At 38.7% G+C, this 27,426-nt stretch overlaps 1 protein-coding gene across 15 annotated transcripts in view; it reads left to right on the plus strand.

The window, feature by feature from the left end:
• The window catches only part of IMPG2 (interphotoreceptor matrix proteoglycan 2), an 87,899-nt gene that overhangs the window by 35,249 nt on the left and 25,224 nt on the right, over positions 1 to 27,426 (plus strand). For all 15 annotated transcript variants that reach the window (XR_014077536.1, XR_014077535.1, XR_014077537.1 and 12 more), the window contains exons 9-14: positions 1,233 to 1,253; positions 9,840 to 10,084; positions 11,808 to 11,893; positions 21,608 to 21,911; positions 22,892 to 24,186; positions 24,767 to 24,986. Coding sequence is in view for 9 of the 15 variants with exons in the window: in XM_081572385.1 (XP_081428511.1) it covers positions 1,233 to 1,253; positions 9,840 to 10,084; positions 11,808 to 11,893; positions 21,608 to 21,911; positions 22,892 to 24,186; positions 24,767 to 24,986 (2,171 nt within the window). In the remaining 6 variants the exon portion in view is untranslated. The remainder of the gene's footprint in view (positions 1 to 1,232; positions 1,254 to 9,839; positions 10,085 to 11,807; positions 11,894 to 21,607; positions 21,912 to 22,891; positions 24,187 to 24,766; positions 24,987 to 27,426) is intronic.

A 27,426-nucleotide genomic window follows, 5' to 3' on the forward strand; every position in this document is an offset into this window, starting at 1 on the left:
CAGAGCACAGGAAATGTGTATACTTTATCTAAGGAACTCAGCTAGTTATTGATGCGGGGACAAGGGCAAGCATAGTAAACTGACCCTCTATCTCCTCTCATACCACGACCTGTCTCCCCAGTTCAGCCATAGCACTTTGCAGGAATACTGTCTCCAGTTTGACTGAAGCTCACATAAGAAACTGAGGCTTTTGAAGTCCTCTCTCATTTGACAGCATATGAAAGACAACAACTTGCCTAGGTTTAAATCCTGCCTTTAGCACTTCTGCTTGGATGGGTTTTTTTTTTTTTTTAATAAATTTATTTATTTTAGTTGGGGGCTAATTACTTTACAATATTGTAATAGTTTTTGCCATACGTTGACATGAATCAGCCATGAGTTTACATGTGTTCCCCTTCCTGGACCCCCCACCCACCTCCCTCCCCATCCCTTCCCTTGCTTGGATGGTTTTGAGTAAATTAACAAGCTTTAATTTCTCATTTATATAAAAGTAATATATACAATTTATATGAATCATGCTTTATTTAAAAATAGTTTTGAAATACTTTGGGTAAATTATTTAGTGTTTTTGTCCCTCAGTTTCTTTACCTGTGGTAAATGGAGATACTTATGGTCCTTAATGAGTTTTCATGAAGATTAAAAGAATTAATTTTTGTAAAATGCATATCGTATTTCTTGACATTTGGAAAGTCCTTTTAAGTGTCTGATACAGAAAATCAGTCAATAAATATTAAAGACTATGCAATATCCTATAGGTTAGTCGATTTGGACCTTTCCCAACTCCTTGGAATCTTACTATATGTTATCTGATTTTCTTTTCATTAATTTTAATACCACTTAACATTGATGTTGTAACATTATATACATAACACATAGCATTTAACATTGTATCCCCCCCCAAAATGTTACCAATTTTGTTAATGCCAACAGCTGGAGTTCTTTGCCCATCTACTGAAAAAAGTTTATAAAGTGATAACCATGTATTAATTGTTTAAAAGTATTTTTAATAAGTTTAAAGACAGTAAAGACTATAGATTTTAAAATAGAATACTTTCTCCACCTTTGCTTTCTTCCTTCATTGTACAGGTATTTGTCATTATCTAGTACTATACAAACATTTTCATTTGAAGAAACATTTCAGAGGAAATACATTAAGATCTTGTACTTTGATTAATTATATGACAATTTTAACTGCTTAAACTCTGCTTAACACTTTCCATTTTTATTTTCAGGTCCCCTAAGGAAAATGGCAGGTAGAGTACCTTTTGACACTTTCTGTGCTGTTGACCTACTTAGGAAGTAGTTTAGAAAATATGTTAGCCTACGTCCAAGGGAACATGGCTCAGTTCTTTTATTCCTTCCAGTATCACTGTCCAACTTCTTATAGATCATTTGGCAAACATTATTTGTTAAGAGTCATATATTAGATATTTTATGCTTTTTCACAATATATAAGCTCTGTCATATCTATTCACTTGGAAGTAGCGTAAGCGATACATTGAAAATGAATGATTGTGGCTGTGCTCCAATAAAACTTATTTATAGATCCTGAAGTATCATTTTCATATGGTGTTCACATGTCACAAAATATTGTTATTTTGAGTTTTTTCAACCATTTAAAAATATAAAATCCATTAACTCATGGACAGTGGGCTGGAGTTAGCTCATAGGATGTAGTTTACAGACTTCTGTCATAGACTGCTGACTGACAAGTACTTGTATTTTTTAATCTCTTAATTTTTATTTTAAAACTTTTATTTTTTTGAGGTGTAGTTGATTTATAATACTATATATACTTATAATATATATATACATATATACTGTATGTTTCAGTATATCACTACTACATAGTGATTCATAATTTTTAAAGGTTACACTTATACTGCATTTTTAGTTATTATAAAATATTGCCTATATTCCCTGTGCTGTATAATTAGCCTTTGTCAAATACTAAGTTATGCTTAATTTAAATTGGTATAAAAATTGGCATTCATAAAGCACTTTCAAGTATACTATTGTCATTGAGCAATATAATCAAGTGTCATTTTAAGTGGTAAATGAAAAGAAGAAACCTGATTTCTATCACAGTTCATTTGTGAAAACAACTGCTCTCTGGAGTTTCTTAGAAGTACAGTCTTAAAAGCATAGTCAGTCCCTTTTGTGAAAGTTGCTTATCTTTTTGTCTTTGAATTCAAGTTTGTTTAAAATTTACTTTCTCTTGAAAGATAAATAATCATAATATAGAAGATGTGAAGCAAATTCATAGGCTAAGCATAGGGATGTTTAGAGATAAAATAACATTTCTTCATTTAATTAAAAAAAATTTAATTTTTTAATTTAAGTTGAGTTAATTTATAGTATTAGCTTCAGATGTGGAACATAGTGATTCAGTGTTTTATAGATTTTATTCCATTTGAACTTATGAAATATTAGCTATATTCTCTGTGCTGTACAGCATATCCTTGTAGCTTATTTTATACATAGTAGTTTGTATCTCTTAATCCTCTACTCCTATCTTGCCCCTGCCCCCTTTCCTCTTCCCACCAGTAACCACTAGTTTGTTCTATATATCTGTGAGTGTGTTTCTGTTTTGTTCATTTGTTTATTAAATTTTTTAGATTCCACATATAAGTGATAACATAGAGTATTTATCTTTCTCTGTCTGACCTATTTCACTCAGTGTAATACTTCCAGGTCAATCTGTGTCATTTTGCCTTCATTTATATAAGATCAGGGGCTTCCCTGGTATCTTAGTCGGTAAAGAATCTGCCTGCAATGCAAGAGACAGATTTGATCCCTGAGTCAAGAAGATTCCTTGGAGAAGGAAATGGCAATCCACTCCAGTATTCTTGCCTGGGAAATCCCATGGACAGAGGAGCCTGGTAGGCTACAGTCCACATGGTTGCAAAGAGTTGGACACAACTTAGTGACTAAACCACCACCACATATAAGATATAAATATAATATCTTATATTTGCAAAGGGCTTTCTGACTTCCTCATTTTTGTTTATATTATTTTAGCAAGTATTTACTAAGTATCCTAAAAGACAATGCTGTGAAAGTGCTGCACTCAATATGCCAACAAATTTGGAAAACTCAGCAGTGGTCACAGGACTGGAAAAGATCAGTTTTCATTCCAATCCCAAAGAAAGGCAATGCCAAAGAATGCTTAAACGACCACACAATTGCGCTCATCTCACATGTTACCAAAGTAATGCTCAAAATTCTCCAAGGCAGGCTTCAACAGGGAACTTCCAGATGCTCAAGCTGGATTTAGAAAAGGCAGAGGAACTGGAGATCAAATTGCCAACATCCTCTGGATCATCAAAAAAGCAAGAGAGTTCCAGAAAAGCATCTGCTTTATTGACTATGCCAAAGCCTTTGACTGTGTGGATCACAACAAACTTTGGAGAATTCTTCAATAGACGGGAATACCAGACCACCTGACCTGCCTCTTGAGAAATCTGTATGCAGGTCAAGAAGCAACAGTTAGAACCAGACATGGAACAAAAGACTGGTTCCAAATTGGGAAAGGAGTATGTCAAGGCTGTATATTGTCACCCTGCTTATTTAACTTATATGCAGAGTACATCATGAGAAATGCTGGGCTGGATGAAGCCCAAGCTGGAATCAAGATTGCTGGGAGAAATATCAATAACCTCAGATACACAGATGACACCACCCTTATGGCAGAAAGCAAAGAAGAACTAAAGAGCCTCTTGATGAAAGTGAAAGAGGAGAGTGAAAAAGTTGGCTTAAAATTCAACATTCAGAAAACTAAGATCATGGCATCAGGTCCCATCACTTCATGGCAAATAGATGGGGAAACAGTGACAGTCTTTATGTTTTTGGGCTCCAAAATCACTGCAGATGATGACTGCAGCCATGAAATTCAAAGATGCTTGGTTCTTGGAAGAAAAGTTATGACCAACCTAGATAGCATATTAAAAAGCAGAGACATTACTTTGCCAACAAAAGTCTAGTCAAAGCTATGGTTTTTCCAGTAGTCATATGTAGATGTGAGAGTTGGACTATAAAGAAAGTTGAGCACCGAAGAATTGATGCTTTTGAACAGTGGTGTTGGAGAAGACTCTTCAGAGTCCCTCGGACTGCAAGGAGATCCAACCAGTCCATCCTAAAGGAAATCAGTCCTGAATATTCATTGGAAGGACTGATGTTGAAGCTGAAACTCCAATACTTTGGCCACCTGATGTGAAGAACTGACTCATTTGAAAAGACCCTGATGCTAGGAAAGATTGAAGGTGGGAGGAGAAGGTAATGACAGAGGATGAGATGGTTGGATGGCATCACCAACTCAGTGGACATGAGTTTGAGTAAACTCTGGGAGTTGGTGATGGACAGAGAGGCCTGGAGTACTGCATGCAGTCCTTGGGGTCGCAAAGAGTCAGACACAACTGAGCAACTGTACTGAACTGAACTGGGAAGACTAGACTGTTAAAACATAACTGAATTCTGATGTGAACCCTCTGGTCAAAGAATGGTGTTCAGTTGCTGAGTGCTGAGTTTTCTATGGGGACACAGACAACAATTCAATATGAAGCCATTAGATTTTATGATAGAGTTGTTAACCTAAGTAGTTTCCAAAACTGTTCAGTATTTTCGGATATTAACCAGTTGGTGGTGTTTATTCATAACTTTTTGGTATACTTTTATTTTGAGCTGTGTATGAGTGAATGTGTAGCACAGAAATAGTCTATTTAATATATATATAACCTCTCTCTCTACGTAAATATTTATATACACATGAAGTTTTCTGTTTGCTTTGCACCTCTTTCAAGTTGCACACGTTATTTTAAGTCAGTAGGACCCATTTGAAGTGAATCAACAAAATATCTGCCTGGTGTCCACACTTCAAAAATTCAACTCCAGGCCTTGTAAGTATGCACTTTCTTCCTAATAGAAGTGTGAGAGAAGAAGAGATCTCTGAGTTTCTTGAAATACCTCTAGTTTGATTGATCGTCATGAGATGTAATATTATTTTTTCTATTTAAAACTTGCACACGTCAAACAGCCAATGAGGACATTTGAAGTGAGGAATAAATTTCCCCTCCACATGATTGATGTCTTTGGAAATAGCAGTCAGAGAGACTCTCCTCTATATAGCAATTGTTTCAGTGTAGTTTAGAAGGTGAAAGATGATGCTGTAGTGATGGTTGGTTAATTTGGCGTTGCTGAGAGCAGAAAGGCAGCACAGCTTTCTTCAGTCAAATAATGTTTTGTCCCCAGTGTGCATCCTGCATCTTCTGTACTTCCTTGGTCTCTTGGCTTATTTTTATTCTGCTCTTCATCTTGAGATGTCTCTGTATTTCATTTACCATGCCAGAACTAAGTCTGTTCTGGGTCACGCTGAAGTTCTCAAATCTGAGAATAGATGATTTTCTGATTCCTCAAGCGTTTCTTTGAGTTCTCTTTCTAGGACAGAAACTTGGTGATGAATTGAAGTATCTCTGTGAGGCATTTTATCTTCTTTGATGAATATATCTTTACCAGACAAGGTAGATGATATTAGAAGTGTTATTTTTAGATGTCCAAGGAAAACACTGGGAGAAAAATTATATTTTGCCAGTAAAGAGTAAGGCCATTAATCTAACCCAGACTGCCTGATTCTCACAGATTTCTTGATCCAGAAACATATCTCTTGATCTTCTCCCTATGATGTTTAAAAGTCATGCAAAGCACATGATGGGCTCTCAGTAAAAGCTTGACTCTCCTTGTCTGATTTTCTGTCGAGTCCAGGAAGCATCTGGAATGGTAACTGGTGCAGCCATTTCCTCTCCTCCATTTTTTTCCCCTTATCCCTGGTTCCTGTCTTAGAATCATGTTAACATGTTACTAGGTTGGGCATAGATCCCAGGGAGAAGCTCGCCTTTCTGGAGATGGAGGCATGTGCCATCCCGCAGAGCTTGGAAAGAGCATGCAGTCAGTCCTCACAGAGTTATGTTCTGCCTGTGAAGCAGTGTCCCTAAAATGATTACTCAGAAGACAGAAATGTATGAGGTTAATATGCATGCTCTTTAGCATGTGTGTACTCAGTTTCATCTGACTCTTTGCAATCCCATGGACTTTAGCCTGCCAGGCTCCTCTGTCCATGAAAATTTCCAGGCAAGAATACTGGAGGGGGTTGCCATTTCCTACTCCAGTGGCTTTTCCTGACCCTGGGATCAAACTTACATCTCCTGTATCGGCAGGCAGCTTCTTTACCACTGCTCCACCTGCATATTTAGAGACTGAACACCCTTCAGATTAAGTCAAGAATATCACATACTGTCATTTAAGTGTCACAAAGTCAATGGTTCTGTCTGCCTACATTAGTGAATAAAACTGACCATTTGTTTTTTCATTATTTTCAAAAATATTTAGGAGCCAGGCATTGTGAGGGATGTTTAGGACATACGTGGTGTGGTGAGTTCTAACCAGTAGGTGTCCCTCTTACTGTTCAATTTCACACTGGGGCCTTCATTTTTTTTTTCACCATATTTTGCTGAATTTATTTCTTTACAAAAGGAGATCAGAAGTTACTCATGAATCAACATGTTCTGACATGAAAAATTAAGGGATTGAGGGAATTTATAGATGACAAGCAGATGTCTCGACTCTCAGCAAGGCATCCAAGTGTTGAGATGCTCAATTACCACTGTTAGTTTCCTTAAACCACACCACTGGAAGTGACAGCTTATCAGACTGGGGAGGTAAACCTTATTGATGATACTCAGAGTGGGATAGGAACATTGTGCCTCACTGCTTCTGTGGTCAGCGAGGGGTAACACCTTCATGACATTCCCTGTAGACCCAGGGCAAGTCCAGAGCTGCCAGCATTCCCAGGAAGAAGAGGTCTCTTAAGACCAATTTATGCTTACCAAACTACAAAATACAGTGCATTCTCTAGGATGCCGATCGATCTATTTAAAGCAAGAAATGTATCTGCCAGCTGACTAATTATTGCTTTGGCTTAGCTCATGCATTCTTTCCCCATAGGACAATCTGTAGGGAATTATGATTGAAAGTTCCTTTTGCCAGCTTGAGATCGGAAAAGGGAAGTTGGGTGATCCTAATGGCCAGTATCAAAGTCATGCTAGCCTCTTGTAGCTATCTCCAATCTAGGGTTCTGTGTTACAAGGAAGCTACAATGCACTGTCGCAGGCTTTTCACTCATAGGAAGATAAATTAGTTAAGTAGCCCTTTTTCTAGACTCCATGAGACCTCCTTATCCTGACATGTTTTTATTCTAAAAATATGTGAATGCTTTAATTAAGGCTGGAGTTTTCTCTCTATATTCAGGCAAGTATAGACTTCTGTTAATTTAATAGGCATTGAATGCCAGGTACCAAGTCAGACATAAGAGATAGAAACTCAAGGACAGACTGCAAGGCATTCACTATAAACAAAATCTTTTTACAAAACAGCACAGCCTATAATCAAGGAATATATAAATGAGCTCAGAAGAGGAAATGCTTAATTTATTTGAGTGCTTTGGTTTGGGCATCATTTTGCTCCTACAGAATGTCTGAAGGTGGCAGATTATTTCCGTGCACGTCTGCCTTCAGTGGTTCATCTTTGAGAGGGTGGTGCTCTCCTTTACTCTGGAGGATCTTGGTGTGCTTGTTGGGTATTGTTTCTGATGGCTGTGTCTCACAGACTGGCTGGAAGCGAGGGTGATAAGTAGAGCAAAGCTGTTCTCATGATGACTTTTTTTCTGTTAATAGTTTAAAGTTACTGAGTGTAGTGTAGTCATTCAGAATGCTGGTGCCAGAGTCAGGCAGATCTGTGTTTGAATGTTGACTTTTCTGCTGCTGCTGCTAAGTCGCTTCAGTCGTGTCCGACTCTGTGCGACTCCACAGACGGCAGCCCACCAGGCTCCGCCGTCCCTGGGATTCTCCAGGCAAAAACACTGGAGTGGGTTGCCATTTCCTTCTCCAATGCGTGAAAGTGAAGTCGTTCAGTCGTGTCCGACTCTTAGCGACCCCATGGACTACCGCCTACCAGGCTCCTCCGTCCATGGGGTTTTCCAGGCAGGAGTACTGGAGTGGGGTGCCATTGCCTTCTTGTGAAATTTTAGGCAAGTCTTTTAACTTCTTTAAAGCTTAGTTTCTTAACAATAATCTGAAGATAATAAAACCTTCATGTTTGTTATGAGTATTAAATCAGACAAAGCCTGGGAAATAACCTGTCATTGTAAGCACTTACAAAAATGTTAGTTTTTAGCTGTTAGATAAGTCTGAGTTGGTCTAGAAGGTATAGTTCTATTGGTTTAAAAATCTTATATTCTGATGTTTCTTCAAAATGATTATTTAAGAAAATGTCAAATGATATATCAACTCCTACTTATTTATTTTCATTTTATCCTTTATTCCAAGAAATCATCTCTTTGTTTGCCTGTGGAAAGAGTGAAAAGACCCCATTCCCAAAGTTATTTATTAGCACTTGAAAATTTTATTCAACTCATTCATGAGGGAGCCAGCGAAAAATGAGAGCTAGTTTCTAGAGCATTTGGAAGAAATATATATAGTTAATTGGGAAGGGATTGCTAAGTTAGATGTTGTTGCTATTTAGTCACTAAGTTGTATCCAGCTGTTTTTGATCCCATGGACTGTAGCCCGCCAGGCTCCTCTATCCATGTGTTTCTCAGGCAAGAATACTAGAGTGGGTAGCCATTTCCTTCTCCAGAGGGTCTTCTCAACCCAGGGATCAAACCCGTGTCTCTTGCATTGGCAGGCAGATTCTTCACCACTGAGCCACCAGGGAAGCCCTGCCAAATTAGATACAACTAATTTGTTAGTTGTATTAACTAAGTTGCTAAATGTCCTACAGGCAAGTAAAGTCATAAACTTTGGAGTTACCATTCCTACTAGGCAAAAAAACCATCACTTCTTAGAAAGTTTTTTACAATTCACTGTTAAACTTTATGGGACTGTAAATTGTCTGGGCTATCAAACAAGAGACTTAGATAGCTGTCATATTAGAAGATATTCTAGCATGATATTTAAAAAAAACTCACAAGTCATCAATTAGCTTTATTTCCAAATGGTTCATATTTTCCTTTCACAATAGATAACTGTTTCAGTTCATAGTCATTAAGCTTTTACTGTTTCACTCCCCATTGTGGAGTACATAAAGCATCCAGCAACAGTAATGAGATACGAGAGGATTTTCCATTGTTGGGTGGAGTTGCTGCTGCTCCTGCTAAGTCACTTCAGTTGTGTCCGACTCTGTGCGAACCCATAGATGGCAGCCCACCAGGCTCCACTGTCCCTGGGATTCTCCAGGCAAGAATACTGGAGTGGGTTGCCATTTCCTTCTCCAGTGCAAGAAAGGGAAAAGTGAAAGTGAAGTTGCTCAGTCATGTCTGACTCTTAGCGACCCCATGGACTACAGCCTACCAGGCTCCTCCGTCCACGGGATTTTCCAGGCAAGAGTACTGGAGTGGGGTGCCATTGCCTTCTCTGGTTGGGTGGAGTTAGAAGGTTTGATTTGGTTTTTTTAAATCAGGGAGGAGAAACCCTAGTAGGGAAAGAAGGAAGTTGACTGAGAGTGAAAAGAAACAGTTGATTTTGAAGGGGTGAGAACATGCGGGAAGAAGATGCTCAGGTATTATGCAGGCTGACTCTGTGGCCTCCATGTTCTTAGAGCTATAATCTCTCTGTTTTCTGGAAGGAGAAGGGGATGGCTAAATGTTGCCATCCAGAGTCTACAGAGAGTGGTGATGGAATCCTTTCCTTTTGAGACTCTCCCTCTAGGTCTAATGTTTGCTCTCCATGGCTTCAGAGTTCCTTTCTTTGTTTTCCTTGGCAGGACCTAATCTGTTCTCTTGTCATCCACAGTGGCATAGATGTTCACTATGCAGTTACCTTCAATGGGGAGGCTATCAGCAATACCACCTGGGACCTAATTAGCCTACATTCCAACAAGGTGGAAAACCATGGTCTTGTAGAATTGGATGATAAGCCCACTGCTGTTTATACAATTAGTAACTTCAGAGATTATATTGCTGAGACACTGCACCAGAATTTCTTGCTGGGAAGCTCTTCTTTGAATCCCGATCCTGACTCCCTTCAGCTTATCAGTGGTAAGTTGTATAACCATTAAGTCCTTATATAGTTTTAGTTTCTTTTCCAGTATATTCTCATAAAACGAAATTCCCAATATATATATGGTTCTTAGCACTCTCTAGGCTGCATCAGACAGAAACCGTCCTGATATGAATGGTGCTTTAGCTTTATTTCCAGATAGTTCATATTTTCCTTTCCCTGTTTTAGTTCCTAGCATTAAGCTAATGACTATTAGCCATGCAGCTAATTCGGGTAGATTAATCAGGGGTTTCTGGTGGTGAATGGCATGAGGATTAAGATATGCAATAGGCAAAATGAGGCTGTTTAGGAAACTAAATCCATAAACAGAATAGTGAGGTCTTATTTCTATGTGGAGCCTGGGGTGGAGCTACCTTCTAGAAGGTGTCCTAGAAAGAGGTCAGTAATTCTCAGCAAGTTTAACAAAAGCTTTAGGATGTCCAGCACAAACTAATTCAGGTGCTTTGCCTTTCAGTAGATGTACATTTCAATTGCTCAGAATTTTGTTCCTAAAATACATTTCTGTTGTTACGCCAGCTTCAGAGTTCTGAATGGCTGCAGTTTCCTAGGTAACTTGATCATCGTAAAAGATATATTCATCTTTGATTTCATGCTACTGGTTTTCCATAGAAGACAAGTTAACTGAACACACGGTCGAGAAAAAGTTTTGGAAAGTACTTATTTTCCAAAAATAAAGTTTGATTTTTGATTGATCCCTTTATGTCAGTGCAGTGAAAAGTGAAAATGAAGTCGCTCAGTCGTGTCCGACTCTTTGCGACCCCATGGGCTGTAGCCTACAGGCTCCTTGGTCCGTGGGATTTTCCAGGCAAGAGTACCGGAGAGGGTGCCATTTCCTTCTCCAGGGGATCTTCCCGTCCCAGGTTTCAGTGCAGTAGGAACAGGTAAATACAGAGAGATTTTGCTTCTATTTTTGGTGTATACACCAAATCCCCTTTCTTGCAACCCCTTCTTTTTAATTTTTATCGATTCCTTTTCTCCTCCAGGAAAAATCATTCTATTTTTTGTCTGTGTTCACACACATTATGTAAATGCCTCTCATATTGTTTTATTTATCTCTCTGACATAGGGAACACTTCCACAAGAGAAACTTGGCTTTATTAATGTTTATAGCCTCAATATCATCAAAGTCTGTAGTAACTAGTGAGGGTTCAGTAAATCTTACTGAGTTGAATTATATATCTACTCTCTTAACTTTGTGACTCTTTAGTATTGATATAGTGATAAACTCTCTAGTGTCTTACCCTATTTTTCAAAGGTACTTTCTGCCAAGAAGGAAATAGTTTTGCTGCCAAAAAGGAAATAGTTTTGCATAATTTTCTCCATTTTTGGCATCACCCAAATGAATTGGAATTTCAGTTCAACTTTCTTATTAAAATGAAAAAAAAAATCAATGTTAGAACAGTTACTTCATGGGAATCTTGAAGAGAGTAAAAAATGCTTGAGAAAGGAAAGAAAATAGGAGTGTTCAGAACGTAACAATGGGAAGAATATTTACGTTGGAGTCTTATAATTTAGATAGATGGTACTAATATAAGTAAAATATTTGAATAAAGTACCAAGCGTTTTCTAGGCAAGATCCTTCCATTTGTTCTACCCAAATCTAAGCTTATAAAAAGGAAGAACTTGGTTTTTAATTGTCTCTGAACCTTAAACACAGTAGTGTCTCAACTAAAAATTTCTTTGATGTTATTCTTTCTTTAGTAAGAGGGGTTTTACTTCGCCAAAGTGAAGACCAAGTTTGGAACACTCAAAGTTCAAGTCTTCAGCAAGCCCTACCATCTATTCTGGTAAGTATGTGTCTGTGTTTTATGCCTAGAAGAACCAGGCTCTGAAACTTCTCATCTTTGTACACCTACCTGCTTACTTTGGCATCATGGATTTCCCAAGCTGTTCCTATTTTAAATATTCTCTTACATCATCCTTGGAACATTATTCATAGTTGTCAACTCATGGACCCAACCATGAGCAGATAATTTAAGCCTTCTGCAGTAGTTAAATGAAGTCCATACATTCAGCATTGCCAAAGTCCGCAAATGGTAGAAAGCTTATTTGTGGTTCATACTTGTTTAGTGATAATTAAACTGTAAGTGCCCACTGAGTTGTTCTCTAAAAGTTACCCAGAAATATAAATTTGATGTACATAGGTACAGAGTATAGATTTTTGTTACAGGGACTGTATTGAAGAAAACGTTTATAGATTCCAAAGCCTATAGAACAGTGTGTGTATGGAAAAGAGAGAAAGAAGAGTAAAAATAGTGCCTGGTTGACAAATGACAAATATTGCCTGGGACTCTAAATCAGCCTCCCTTTATCCTGGGCAGAAAACATTCCCATTTGCACAGAAACAGCATGGAATGAACTTTTCTTTTTGTTCCTACCACTCAACTCCCCTGGGCACACTTCTGTCCCTTCAAACCTCCACTTGCCATGACACCTACCTAGAAGCAACCAGTCAAAAAGAAAGTAGCCTCCTGCAGTGTCGGTAGAGCAACAACCACAATACCACTAAAGACCAAACTGTCTACAACAATTTCAGGATCTTCTGTTATCACATAGTTGCACCAGGGACAGTCCCTTCTTCTACATTCCCCACTCCTTCTACCCTCTTGAGACTTCTTTTCTGTCTCATGGCAGAAAAGAAACTAATGTTAAATTAATTTCAAATATCTGTTTCTTGGCTTTCATCCAGCAGTGGAAATTTAGAAAGTCTGCCTCAAACTGGCTTAACCATCAATATGAGCAGCCATTCCTTCTGCTCAGGTGTAGAGCAACTCAGTTTTGAAATGTGGAGTCACTGGAAATACTCTTTTCACCAAGTTCCATAATGGAGAAAAAAGGTTAGAGGGAGATTGACATCAGAGATTACATTTGTTTGGTGTTTGTTTATTCATCTACTTACTCATTCAAGTATATTTATTTTGTCCTTTTCATGTGCCAAGTGCTGGGGAGACTAAGATGAATAAGGTGTAGTCTTGCCTACAAGAGGTAGTTTCCAGTCTGGTGGTGGTAGACAGACTTGTACACAAATAAGGTGGTGCTGTCATAGGAGTTCATTCAGGGTGTGGTGGCAGGGAGTCGTGATCCACTGCAAACGCATGCCTCTAGCCTCTGTTCCTTCTGATCCCATTCTGGTCAGGGCTTCTGTCACCACAAATCTGTGATGATAACTTAGAATGATGTAAAGACACAAATTTTATATAAGCCAGGGTGTGCAAACTGGAGATGAGCTGACTAGATCCAGCTATAGGTATGTGCTTTGGGGCCATTTTTTTTTTTAAAGCCAATTTTTAAAAATTAGGAGACTTTTTGCATAAAAATGAAGATTTTCAACTTCTTTTGTTTTCCATTGTAAGAAGTGGGTAGAGTTTGGTTGAAAGAGGCTGCCCGTTTAGTTATGGCAGACACTGACTAACTGTACTCATTTGTTCATTTATGTTGCTTGTTCTGTGATTCTATTTGCATTTAAGCCAACTCCTTGGTTTTTCAGCTTGAAGAGACATTGGAATGTTAATGGGTGATAATAAGACATGAAAGGAAAGTACGATTAATTAGAAGTGTCTGGTTATTGCTTCTCCCTTTCCTCCCCCTCCTTCCTCTCTGTTCTCTCTACTCTAATAGAAGTGAGTTTTTTGTTGTTGTTTTTTTTTTTACCAGGTTTTATTTTTAGAAATTATTTTAGAGGTAGTAATTTGGGGATATTGAATTTGACACCTTTTGGCCTTCTGATTTGGAAAATCACTTGTTGCACAGTATGCTTCCTATAGCACTTAGCAAGCTTTTCAGTTGGCATTAGCAGAACTGAAACTGGCCAATATAATATTAAACCTGTTGATATACTACACTGAGCTAAAAGAAGAATTCAGGAGTTGAATTTGTTACTATGGAAACATCTATTCATATAAAAATAAATGAAGTGCTATTCCTGGCATGTATGTGTTTACCTTTCAAAATAAATGAGAAAGCTTCATTGCCATGCCATTTTTTTTTAGAGGGTACTTGTTTGGAATAGGTGGTCTTCTTTCTTTATTTAAAAAATCAAGTTGTTTTACTTCACATTTAATGTTGCTTACCTGTGGCTTAACTTTCATTATAGAATTGTTTATTGTTTTAATTTTTATAAAATGAAAAGGAATTTAGTTTATAGGTATATTGAAATCATGTATATTGCTTGAGGATTTCTTTTTCAATGAGGATTCAACTGCCTTTCCTAATGTGTGTCAGGTCATAGGCTCTGTCTGATAAAATTCAGATTCTTAAGTATAGGTCGAGGAGCTTAGTCATCTCTCCAGAATTTTGAAAAAATGCACACCTAGAATTCAGTTCAGTTCAGTCCCTCAGTCGTGTCCAACTCTTTGCGACCCCATGAATCGCAGCACACCAGGCCTCCCTGTCCATCACCAACTCTCGGAGTTCACCCAAACCCATGTCCATCGATTTAGTGATGCCATCCAACCATCTCATCCTCTGTTGTCCCCTTCTCCTCCTGCCCCCAATCCTTCCCAGCGTTAGGATCTTTTCCAGTGAGTCAACTCTTCGCATGAGGTGGCCAAAGTATTGGAGTTTCAGCTTCAACATCAGTCCTTTCAATGAACACCCAGGACTGATCTCCTTTAGGATGGACTGGTTGGATCTTTTTGCAGTCCAAGAGACTCTCAAGAGTCTTTTCCAACACCACAGTTCAAAAGCATCAATTCTTTGGCACTCAGCTTTCTTCATCATCCAACTCTCACATCCATTCATGACCACTGGAAAAACCATAGCCTCGACTAGATGGACCTTTGTTAGCAAAGTAATGTCTCTGCTTTTAAATATGCTATCTAGGTTGGTCATAACCTTCCTTCCAAGGAGTAAGCGTCTTTTAATTTCATGGCTGCAATCACCATCAGCAGTGATTTTGGAGCCCAAAAAAATAAAGTCTGACACTGTTTCCACTGTTTCCCCATCTATTTCCCATGAAGTGATGGGGCCAGATGCCATGATCTTAGTTTTCTGAATGTTGAGCTTTAAGCCAACTTTTTCACTCTCCTCTTTCACTTTCATCAAGAGGCTCTTTAGTTCTTTTTCACTTTCTGCCATAAAGGTGGTGTCATCTGCATATCTTGATTCCAGCTTGTGCTTCTTCCAGCCAGCGTTTCTCATGATGTACTCTGCATATAAGTTAAATAAGCAGGGTGACAATATACAGCCTTGACATACTCCTTTTCCTATTTGGAACCAGTCTGTTGTTCCATGTCCAGTTCTAACTGTTGCTTCCTGACCTGCACACAGGTTTCTCAAGAGACAGATCAGATGGTCTGGTATTCCCATCTCTTTCAGAATTTTCCACAGTTTGTTGTGATCCACACAGTCAAAGGCTTTGGCATAGTCAATAAAGCAGAAATAGATGTTTTTCTGGAACTCTCTTGCTTTTTCAATGATCCAGCGGATGTTGGCAATTTGATCTCTGGTTCCTCTGCCTTTTCTAAAACCAGCTTGAACATCTGGAAGTTCACGGTTCACGTATTGCTGAAGCCTAGCTTGGAGAATTTTGAGCATTACTCTACTAGCGTGTGAGATGAGTGTAATTGTGTGGTAGTTTGAAAGAATTACAATGATATAAATATACCTGACTCAACTGGAAGCACAGGTGGCTTTAACGCATTTCTAGAAGTGATTTTAGATAATTAAGAGGAAAGCAAGTGAATGTGATGCTTATCATCATAACTTTTTTGAGGGACAGAACTTAGTATTGACTAACTGGCTTTCTTACTTAAAATTGAATGCATATATAATTTTAGGATAATAGAAAAAAATGAGAAAGGAAGAAACTTTCCCTTATATACAGATAGCTTCTATATTCAACATAGCAGACATTTAAATATTAGAAAATGGTCTTTCCTCCTTTCTCTGCTCTTTTTTCACCTGAGTCTTTTGGATCTGTGCACACATGCCACCCTGAATGAGGACTGACTGCCAAGTCTGCTAGCTTTAGTTTCACCTCTGGAAATCCTTTTGCCCTCTGGGTATATACACTTGTAGGTATTCTTCAACAAAAAGTCCGATATGGTGAGTGAAGCCCAAGGTTTCTAGTAACTCAGAATCTAGTTCAGATTTTTTTTCTCTATTTTTTGTGACTGTGGGCATTTCACATCTATGAACCTCAGTTCCTTATTTTTAATAGGCAAATTTTGACTAAATGATTCTTGAGAGTCTTTCTAGTTATAAAATTTGGTACTTTTATTATGTTCACATATATGTGCATGCTCTGCCCCGCTTCCTAACAAGATTTTTATAAACCAAAGGATGGCCTTATAAAGCACTGAACCTTTGGCAAAACAAAAGCTTCTATTTGTTTTACTTCTACATTCTAGACTTCAATTTATTGTCTTTTCATTTATCTGGAATTGAACTCTGGAATTGATGTCTCCATCTGGGCAATTCTTTTTAGTTCCCCTTTCTTGAGATATAATTGACATAGAACATTGTATAAATTTAAGGTGTACAATATGATGATTTGATACATATTATGAAGTACTTATCACAGTAGAGTTAGATAACAGCTCCATCACTTCACATACTTATCTTTTTTTGGTGGTGAGAACATTTAACAGTTACTCTTTAGAGAAATATCAAGTTTGTAACACAGTACTGTTAACTGTAGCCACCATGTTGTACGTTAGATACCCAGAACTTATTCGGCTTATAGCTCCAGGTTTGTACTCCTTGACTGATATCTCTCCATCTCCTCACCCCCAGCCCCTGGAAAACACCATTCTACAACTGTTTTTATGAGTTTGGCTTTCTCAGATTCTACATGTAAGTGGTATCATACAGTTTTTGACCTTTTCTTCTGATTTATTTCACTTAGCATAATGCCCTCCAAGTCTATTCATGTTGTCACAAATGGCAGGACTTCTTTCTCTTTCATGGCTAGGTAATATTCCACTGTATATATGTAACATATCTTTTTCCATTTATCCACTGATGGACACTTAGGTTGTTTCCATATCTTACTATTCTGAATAATGCTGCAGTGAGCATGAGAGTACAGATATCTCTTTGACACACTGATTTAGTTTCCTTCAGCCCTATATCCAGAAGTGGGATTGCTGGATCATGTGGTAGTTCTGTTTTTAATTTTTTTGAAGAAACTGTATACTGCTTTCCACAATGGCTGTACCTATTTACATTCCCACTAACAGTGCACATGGGTCCCTTTTCCACACACCTTTGCCAGCACTTTTATCTTTTTTGAAAATAGCCATTCCAACAGGTGTGAGATGATGCTTTGTTGTGGTTTTGATTTGCATTTCCCTGTTAAAGGTGATTTTTGAATATCTTTTCATATAACTATTTGAATATTTTCTTTCTGTTTTTCTCAGACCTCCTATGGATATACCTTCTCCATGCTTCTTACTGCCTCTTGTGGCAGATTTCTTAAGCTTGTGTGCCCTCTCTTGATCCTGCAGTGCACCGGGCTGAGTGATGACAGCTTTCCTTTTGCTTTCCCAAGGGAAATGCAGAAGCTAAAGCTTGTCATCTTTCCCTGGCCTATAGATTCAGGCTGGCTTTCTGTTCACTAGCTGTCCACCAAAGCTCGCTCTCTCTGCCATGGGGAGGGCGTACAAGGAACCAGCCATGGGGTGGAGCAGGTGTGTGTGGGGGTGAGGCACACACAGTACTGGAGGTGCCCGTGGGCTACGGAAGGGGGATCAATGGGCAAAGCATTTTGGCAACTCACGGTCAGGCCTCCTGATGGAGTCCGTCATGCAGTTAGTAGGATCTGTATCCCTTTAATACGTTCAGAGTCCTGGCTGCTCTTCTTTCAGCCACTTCCTATCCTCTAGTTGTGCATCTTACAACTCAGTACTCTGGACAGAGTGAGAGAGATATACAAGGACCTGCACAGCTGGGGCGGCCAGAGACTAACTCACATACTCTCACTTTCCTCTGTGCAGAAATCTTATGCAGAGAGGTGCTCTCTTGGCCCTGGGCTGTGCTGCCATGTGGGCAGGATGAAGTTGGTAAAGTGAAACTGTTTCTCTTACCCTCAACAGTGTGTCTGAACTTGGATATAGTGGTGTTTTTGGACCTACTCTGTTGGACTCTTGGACTTCCACAAAGGTTCTCTCATTTACGGGTGATTATCCAAGTTATCATTCTCCAGTGGCTCCCAGATTGTGTCCAAGAGGGGCTGGAGCCAGTTCATGGGCCACCTCAGGTCCACAGCCAGGACTGAAGTCTGTATGCTTATTACCCAATGTGCCAGGTGGGCCAGACTCCTTCTGGGTCCCTTGGTGTGTAGTACTGAATCCTGCAGCTCCCACAAACGCACTTTTGTCCACAAAGGGTGCAAATTGCTGTTGTTGAAAGGGGAGTATGAGCTGGGAATGTCTTTTTCATTCATCTTGCTGCCATCACTCTGGCTCATTTTTGAGGACCCAGAAAGTTTTAGACTTTCTAGTCAGAAACATAAGGCAATTTTATGTATCTGTTTGGTGCTAGGTTATATAGGACCACCATGTACATAGGTCAGTGATCACAAGCTGCTTTCACTATACAGAGTTATGAAGTTATGAAGGTTAAATTCATTCCTGGTGATGGCATACTCTTAAATATTAAAATTTACTAGAAAAATGTCAGAAATCTTTCCCCTGATTTAAATCATCTTTTTGGCATTACTCATGAATCAAGTTTTGATATCCTTAGGTTCACTTCTGATGAGAGAATTCCCAAGAGGTAATTTCTTATCCTGAAATGGTTCTTTTTTTTTTTTTTTTAATATATCATTTGCAGCAGTTACATCTAGTTTTTTGAGGATGGTCTTCCTCTTCCTTTGATATATATTTTGCCTTTCTCTATATATTCAGTTCATCAGACTCAGATCACTAGACTCCAGTCTAATGCTCAGATGTGTCTTTGTCTAATTCCTTTTTTTGACCAAGTCACATAGCCGAAAATAAATACTAATATTGCACTGTCCCCTTTTCATCACTTCCCTCTTTACTCTCTAGATTCTTTATTTCTAATTAAATTTTGCCAGAATGATACCATTTTTGGTTCATGTTGTTGTTTTAATCCGTTCTTTTCTTCCTTTTCTGGCCACTTGTATTTCATCAAAAATCTTCTAATCACCTTTTGACAAAAATGATGCAGACTTTTATGGATACTTAAAATACATTGCACTACAGAACATGTTAGGGTTTCAGTAGTAGCAGAAACCCCTGGACAGTAGCGTGAGGTTAAGGGAATGAAAAAGAAAATCTCAAAGTGTGCTGAGACTAACAACAGTGAGAAGCCATTCCCATCCATTGAGTTTTAGGGCAGGGTGAGGAAATGCAGTTGCCAGAGCCCAGTAAGAGCTGAAGCTGTAGAGTGGCATGGCTACTGCAGAACACACAGTATGGAGGCTTAGAGGAAAGAAATACCCCAACCTCTCACTCTTCCTATGTTTTGATCTCTGCTTCTAAACGTGCAAACTCAAACAGAAGACAGCTCATAAGGGAGCAGGGGTGATGAAGGTATCAGGGAAGAGAAGGAGCTAGGGTTGTGACAGATAAAAATAATCAACAGGATGGCCCACTTAAAATAGGACCTAATTAAAAGAGTGTGAACAGGGAAGGAAGTTTTGGTGTCACTGAGTTCCACAAAAGAAAATTAGTTACTTGACTTAGTGCTTTTAGTTTAGAAATAGTAGATGAAACTGAGACTATTTCTATGTATACCCAATGATCTACTGTGCATTTGTCACTAGAAGAAGGGATGAATTCGGACATGCTCAGTAATTTCTTGCCTCCTGTTCCTCCTTTGTGATTGGGGGAGTGCGCTATCTAATGCTTCATCATGTGGACCCTTGATGGAGAGACAAGGGGAAGTGTGTAGGCAAAGCATAAAAGACTAATTAGGTGATGTAACTGGGTTGAGTCCCTCCGTAGCTTAGTAGGTTGAGTTAGTTCATGCCATAGACTAAACTATAGTTAACTACCTTAAAATTGTTTGCTTTTGTTTAAAAAGCATGTTAGGTTTGAGCGTATGTGCCAGTGAAAGTTCACCACCTCTGGCAGGAATCTCCTGGAGGAATGGGGAAGGGATTCTACTCAGAGTTTCTTATTCTTAGTTTTCATAGACTTCACTTTGTTCATAGCTATGCCATGAATTCTAGTTTTCAGGCAGGTTTATGCTTGTGGAAATTTTCTTAAAGTTTCCAGTTAATGAGAAAATACAATGATTCAACAGCTAAAGAAATATTTTAGAAACCCAGGCTGGAATAATACAATGGGCATGTGATGAGGTTCTATCCGTTACCAAGGAACCTTTAAGAGTAATACCATGTCTTGGTTCCACCCTTAGACCAGTTAAGTTAGGATCTCTGGGCTGTGGGGCATGGGCATTGGTGTCTTTAAAAATTCTGCATGAGATTTTAATGCTATTTAGAGTAGAGAATGATTGATCTTTCCTATTTTTCTTTTTCAGTTTTCACCTAGGAAATATTTTATGAATTCCTTCTATGCATATGACACTTCTTGGGTTTTGTTATTCAGCATAGATTGAAATATATAAACTCCTATCCAATGTCATGGCCATTTTACCTATTAACATCATCATTAAACTTTTTTACGTAGTCTGATCTTCACAGGATTAAATAATTAATATGCTCAAGGATTGTGTTTCTGTCCACTTTTCTATTCCTGAGTGTGTGCTTAGTCGCTCAGTCATGTCTGACTCTTTACAACCCCATGGGTTGTAGTCTGCCAGGCTCCTCTGTCCATGGAATTCTCCAAGCAAGAATAGTGGAGTGGATTGCCATTCCCTTCTCCAGGCGATCTTCCCAACCCAGGGATCAAACCCAGGTCTCCTGTATTGCATGCGGATACTTTACTGCCTGAGCCACCAGCTAAATTTTAAGATATGATTAGTACTATGTTAGTAAAGGTGATACTGTAATTCACAGGTATTGCTATAATTTGCAGATACGGCTACTTATTGAAGGTAAGAGACCACATTTGACTTGGTGGCATTTCTTATGACAATAAAAGACCTATAATTAATTTTTAATACCTTTCAGAGTGATGAATAAAATTACCGATTATTCTTCCCTCTGTGGGCAACGTGCTTAGGTTTTTGACAACAAATTAAAGATATTAGTAACTTCTGTGTATTTAAAGCGCACTAATAAGATAGAGGAAAAGGAACCGTCTAAAGCAAGAGAAACAATGTTTTATCCCACAAACTCACTTTGTTTGGGATCTTTTAAAGATGAAATGTCATCTATTCCCACTTTTCAGGTGAAGTTCAAGTGAAACATGATTTTTCTCTAAATTTTCCAACCAGTAAGTGGTTGAATTGGGATTTAATTATAGATCTGTTTGCTTCTAGAGCCCATACCCCGTCCCTTCCCCAATATTACATTGCCTTTTGTCCCTGTAAAATCTGGGAATGTAGATGGATGGATGATTATTTGAAATCATTTGTATGTGTTTCTTTTATCTGTGATGTGATTTAGCCTCTTTTTGCCCCTCCAGGATAATACCCCTCAAGCTGAATGGCCCTCAGCAGATGAGTCCACCACGAGCAGTATTTCTCCATTTGGTTCCAGCTCTGGCCTTCCTTCAGCCACTGGCAGGGAACTCTGGTCAGAAAGCCCTTTGGGTGATTTAGTGTCGACACCCAAATTAGCCTTTCCCTCGAAGGTGAACCTCAGTTCTTCCCCAGAGGTTTTAGACATTAGCGGCTTGACTCTTCATTCTGTCACCCCAGCAGTGCTTCAGACTGACCTGCCTGTGGCTTCTGAAGAAAGGACTTCTGGGTCTCACTCATTAGAAGATGGTAAGGAATTTTAATCACATTTCATGATTTATTGCTTCAGATGATAGAGGTTTTGAAGAGAGCAAGAGACTGGGGTTAGAAGAAAGCATGGCCATGTTCACTGAGAGGAAATGTCTTGGGAAAGTTGTGTGAGAAAGGGAGCAATTGGCTTTAATGGGTTGGAATGGAGAGTCCAAACAGGTAAATAATAAGAAATGAATATCTTGGGTGAGATCACCTAACAGATATTTTGAAGGTCCTGTTAAAGGATATATAATTAAATTATATTACTATTTAAGAACTACTCTACTTGCTTAAATATTTTAGTGGTAAACAAACAGCCTGAAAGATTATGCCAGTAACTTTTAATAGGATTAATTTGGGGCCAGTAGAGATTTTTAGTTTGCATTAGGCTTGAGAAGGGGAAAGTCTGAACTAGGGAAGCTGCAGCAGAGATTAAGAAATGAAAGTCAAGTAGTTGATTTAGCTGTTGTGGCAGGAGAGGACAAATCATTGAGACTCGGGGATCGAGTATAGGTGACAGAGGAAGATGAATAAAAATATGAATAATGAGCCCAGGTTTTTGAACATTGGGCAAACCTGAAGAATGGTGGATAATAAACATAGCCAGGAAATGGGAATTCAATTTCCTAGGGAATTTTCTTCCTAAGATTTTACTAGAGTCAGTCTTTGTTGTCAATATGGCTACCAGCAGTTCTCTGTTTTCACAGGGTTAAAAAAAACCCCAAAGTGTTTGAAGATGAGTTATTTTAGTACCTGATGTTTTGTTATCCTCAGGGAAGGGGGTTATAATCATGAGTGATTGTACCACATCACAAAAACATAATCATCCCTTCTTGTTGTTTGCTGGATTTGGCAAAGTAAAAGTCAGCAACTGTCTGTCATGATCTAATGGGAAAAAACAGGTAGCTGGTTTTATTAGGACTGGGAATATATTTTGGCATCTTTGTAGATTGATTAATGGAAAACTCTGTTTTTAGGATTAACAAAAGTTGAAGGGTCGGAAGATTTTCTTTCTATTAATCCATTGCCTTCAAGTCCATTTACTTATCCTGTGCCAAAAGAAACACCGCCATCCATGGAAGACTCTGGGGTATCTTTGCCATCCTCACCATATCCAGTCTCCTCTGTCACATTTGATCTTCTTGCTAAAGAAGTAACTACACCGTTTGGCATGGACTCTTTGGCCTCCAAAGTCAAAGACCAATTAGAAGTGAGCACTTGGATGCCAGACACAACTATAGAAAAAGAGTTCATGTTTGAAAGTGGTTTGGGTTCAGGGTCTGGGAAAAGTGTAGACCTGATTACTTGGCCATGGAGTGAGACTTCATTAGAGAAGAGCACTGAACCATTGTCCAAGTCATGGCTTGAAGTTGAGGATTCACTTCTGCTAACTGAGGGTATAGATGTGAAACTAGTTATAGATGACAAAATAAAATCTACAGATCAACGTCCTGAGCATTCAGAATATGGGCCTTTTGATGGGTCCACAAACTTTGCAGAAGATGAGTCCCTTGGTGGACCTACTGTGTCCGTCTTTGCAGAGACCACAACTCAATCTGCCTCTCCAGTTCTACCCAAGCACACATCAGAGATCCCCGACATTGATTATTACTCAGTTACCAAATCACCTCCTCTGCTGACATTTGTGTCAGTCTCTGCTTCTACTGATAAAGCAGATCAAGTAGAACGCTTTCTGAAGGAGGATATGGAGCAGACTGCAGAGTCACTTAACCATGAATGGTTTGACAGCAAGATTTCAGTAGTGAAGTCAGATGTGCAGCCTCTGAGGACCACAGTGCCAGAGTCAGATGTCATTTGGGCAAGAACTTCTCCTTTAGGGAAACTGTCCAGAGACACATTGGCAAGTACACCACAGAGTACTGACAAGCTCTGGTTGAAAGCTTCCATGACACAGTCTACCAAATTGCCTTCAACCATAAGTTCCACCCTGCTGGAAGATGAAGTCATTATGGGTGTACAGGATATTTCATTAGAGTTGGACCAGATAGGCACAGATTACTATCAGCCTGAGCTAATCCCTGAGGAAAGTGGCATGGTTGGTAGTTATGTGGAAATGTCTACAAATATTCACTCCACAGAGATGGCTGTTGTGGCTCAACCCACAAGAAGTGATGACTTGAGTCATACCCAAGCCGTAGGAGCTGTGGTGGTTTTCTTCAGCCTCAGAGTGACTAACATGATGTTTTCAGAAGATCTGTTTAATAAAAACTCTTTGGAGTATAAAGCCCTGGAGCAAAGATTCTTAGAACTGGTAAGCATAAGAAGTGAAATACAGGCATTAGTGAATAATCATATATGAACCACCCCTCTTTCCCCACAACATAAAATCTTAGCCAAGGAAAGTGTGGTCTGCTGTGGACTCTCATTTCCTATCATCTCCAAATAGTGTAATGGCCTAGGGTTCGTAGGAAAACAATGAGACAGGTGGATACGAAAAAAGGAAAACACAAATGTGGCATAACAGTGATGTGACAACTTAGATACTGAATTTTTTATTCCATAATTTCTAGGATTGAAACAAGTTTAAGATTTATTTTCACATTTTATTGTGAGATCAGTGCTTTGTAGGTACCTATAATGCTTTCACTGTCACGATCCTTTAGTGAAACAGAGAATAAACTCTCTGGTGGCTAAAACTGTGAGTTCCATGGGTTTCCTAAATAACTCTGATAACCTCATGACTCAGATAATTCACAATTCATACTTTTGTTGATGAATAATTTAAATAATGTAAAATGGAAAAGTGGAGAGGTTCGTCTTTCTTTGGTTTTGGTGTATTGAGCAAAATGTAAAACTTTGTCAATAAACTGACCACTTTACATGTATTGTAGCTGGTTCCCTATCTCCAATCAAATCTCACCGGATTCCAGAATTTAGAGATCCTGAACTTCAGAAACGGCAGTATTGTGGTGAATAGCCGAATGAAGTTCACCAGGTCTGTCCTTCCTAACGTCACCAATGCTGTCTACGTGATTCTGGAAGACTTTTGCACTACTGCCTACCAAACCATGAACTTGGCTATTGATAAATACTCCCTTGATGTGGAATCAGGTAATGATATTGAATCATGGTTTCTCAGTGGAATCTAATTATTATTATTGTGTATTTTCTTCCACACTGAATCGGGTAAGGTCAATACTTACAGGTAAAAGAGGACTAAGTCAGGCAAATTTGCTGCATTTTGAATTATCTCTTCCAAGGATGTCAGTATCATTCTCTTTTCAGAAGGATTGTCCCACATGCTGTCTTTACTTAGCTCCCATTCTCTTTTCTACCTGCTCCATCTTTTTCTCTCTTTTACTTATCCGTTGAATGTGTTCTTGCTACCTCTATGTTGTGAAGCCCATTAGATGTGAACTCTCTTGCCTTCTGTGTTATTCTCCTGTGTTGTTTTATCTATTTCCATTATTGTAAGTCTAATATAAATGTCGATAACTCTGTACATTTTTATATGCAGATCAGGCTTATTTTCTGAGCTCCAGAATCTGTATCTAACTATGTAGTTGATGATCTCAACTTGGATATATACTATGTATATCAAGCTTAGAGTAAGCCCTTAAGCTAAGACTGAGCCCTTGTTTTCTATATCTTTGTAACTTCCAACTAAATCTGCTTCTCTCAGCTTGTCTCTGTTGTTAAATGGAAATTATATCCACTCTGCTACTGAAACCAGATACCTAGAAAGTCACTCTGATACCTCAGTTTCCATCACCCCTAACTTTTAGTCACTCATTAAACTTACATTGATTCTGAATTCTAGATATCTCAGATCTATGTGCTTTTCTCTGCCTTCACTGCTCCTTCTTTATGCCAAACCATCATAATCTTTCATTTGGACGAGTTTCCCTTACTACCTCCCTCCCATGCCCTCCCATTCATTTTCCAGGTAGCAACCAGGGCACTCTTTTCTAGAGCATCGATCAGATTATTTCACTTTCCTGCTTAAAATACTTCCAGTGGCTACCTGGTTCAGTAACCACAGGCCTGGCTCCTATCTTCTTCCCCAGTATCACCCAGTGAAACGAACTTTTTTATATTCACTGTGTTCTACTCAGACTAGCTTGTTTTGGGTTCCTTTGATTCCCAAAACTTTTCTTGTCTTGAAACCTTTGCACACTCGGTCTTCTTTGCCTGAATCTCTTTCCCCTCTTGGCTGACTTCTGCTTACCCTTTATGCCTCAGTTCAGATGTCTCTTCCTCAAGACTTCCACTGATTCATCCATAATCTAGACTGGTTCTTTTCCCTCTGTAGAATTTATAACTATTGTAATCATGTTAATTTATGCAGATAGTTACTTAATAGCTATTTTCCCCAGGGGAACTATCCACACAGACTGAGACTTTGTTTAATTAGTCACTTTGTAGCCAAAACCTCTGCATATAGAAGGTACTCAAAAATACTCTGAATGAGTGAAATGAACCAGTGTTTTTATTTGGAAGACTTGGATGCAGAGAATACTGGTGGATGCTCAAACTTTTTTCTTTTTTACCTTCTGCATACCAGAGGAGCGTGGTTTTGAGTAGGAGTAAGATGGAATGTCTGGGTTTGAATTTCTCCAGTACATTTTACTCTCAAACTGGTTTGGAAGTCAGCCCTATTCTTTAACCGGGAAAGAAGCAAACATTCTTTCCTTTGAAATCCATGAAGGACCATTATTCATTGAAAGTGAGGAAAATGATTTAGCTAATTCCCCTATATCCACATCTCTTGCCACTTGAGTTCTTTAAGGACATTTGCACATTTTTTGCCATGTGGTCATATGGTGTAGTGGAAGAAGCAATTAATTATAATTTGGAAGGTCTAGTTTCTTGCCTCTGCTCTGCCATTTATCATTTGTCTGATACTAGATGAGCTGTTTTATCTCTGAGCCTTACTCCTTTATATAGCAAATGGGATAATATTACTTGGCTAATATTTCATGGGGCTATTCTAAGGATTAAACAAATAGCATATATAAAAGCATTTGACTAGCCATATAAATGCAAGCAGTGACGATTTATAAAGCTTTTGCAAAAGTCTACCCACTTCTTTTTGAAGAGAAGTATATAAATAAGTACATTTACTTCAATTTTGTATGTAACTTATGTGCCAGATGTATTCCAAGTCATCCAGGTTTATAGAACCACCTTTTTCTTTAATATTCAAATGAATTTGCATTCGTCCTCACCATGTACAGTGTAAAACCTGCTTCCTAGGCCCTCCATGCCCTAACATCTCTAGGAATTATCAGGGAATTTAACTATCTCTTAATTTTCTCCAGCTTTGAGTTTCTTCTATTGAGTTTCCAATCTCACCATTTGCCTTGACCCTTGTGGTTGTTCTTTATGTTAATCCAACACAGATCACAGTCCCATATTTTATTTTCCCCAAATACCCTCAACACAAGGCAGTTGATTCCATCAGATATTTGCTGATGATATGAGGGTGATAGAGGAGTTTTTGTCATAGTACAGAAAATGGGTTAAAAAAATATTACTGTTAGGTATAAAT

This window comes from Giraffa tippelskirchi, chromosome 2 (assembly GCF_054371585.1).
Source record: "Giraffa tippelskirchi isolate mGirTip1 chromosome 2, T2T-mGirTip1v1.2.pri, whole genome shotgun sequence".
NCBI classification, from domain to species: domain Eukaryota; kingdom Metazoa; phylum Chordata; class Mammalia; order Artiodactyla; family Giraffidae; genus Giraffa; species Giraffa tippelskirchi.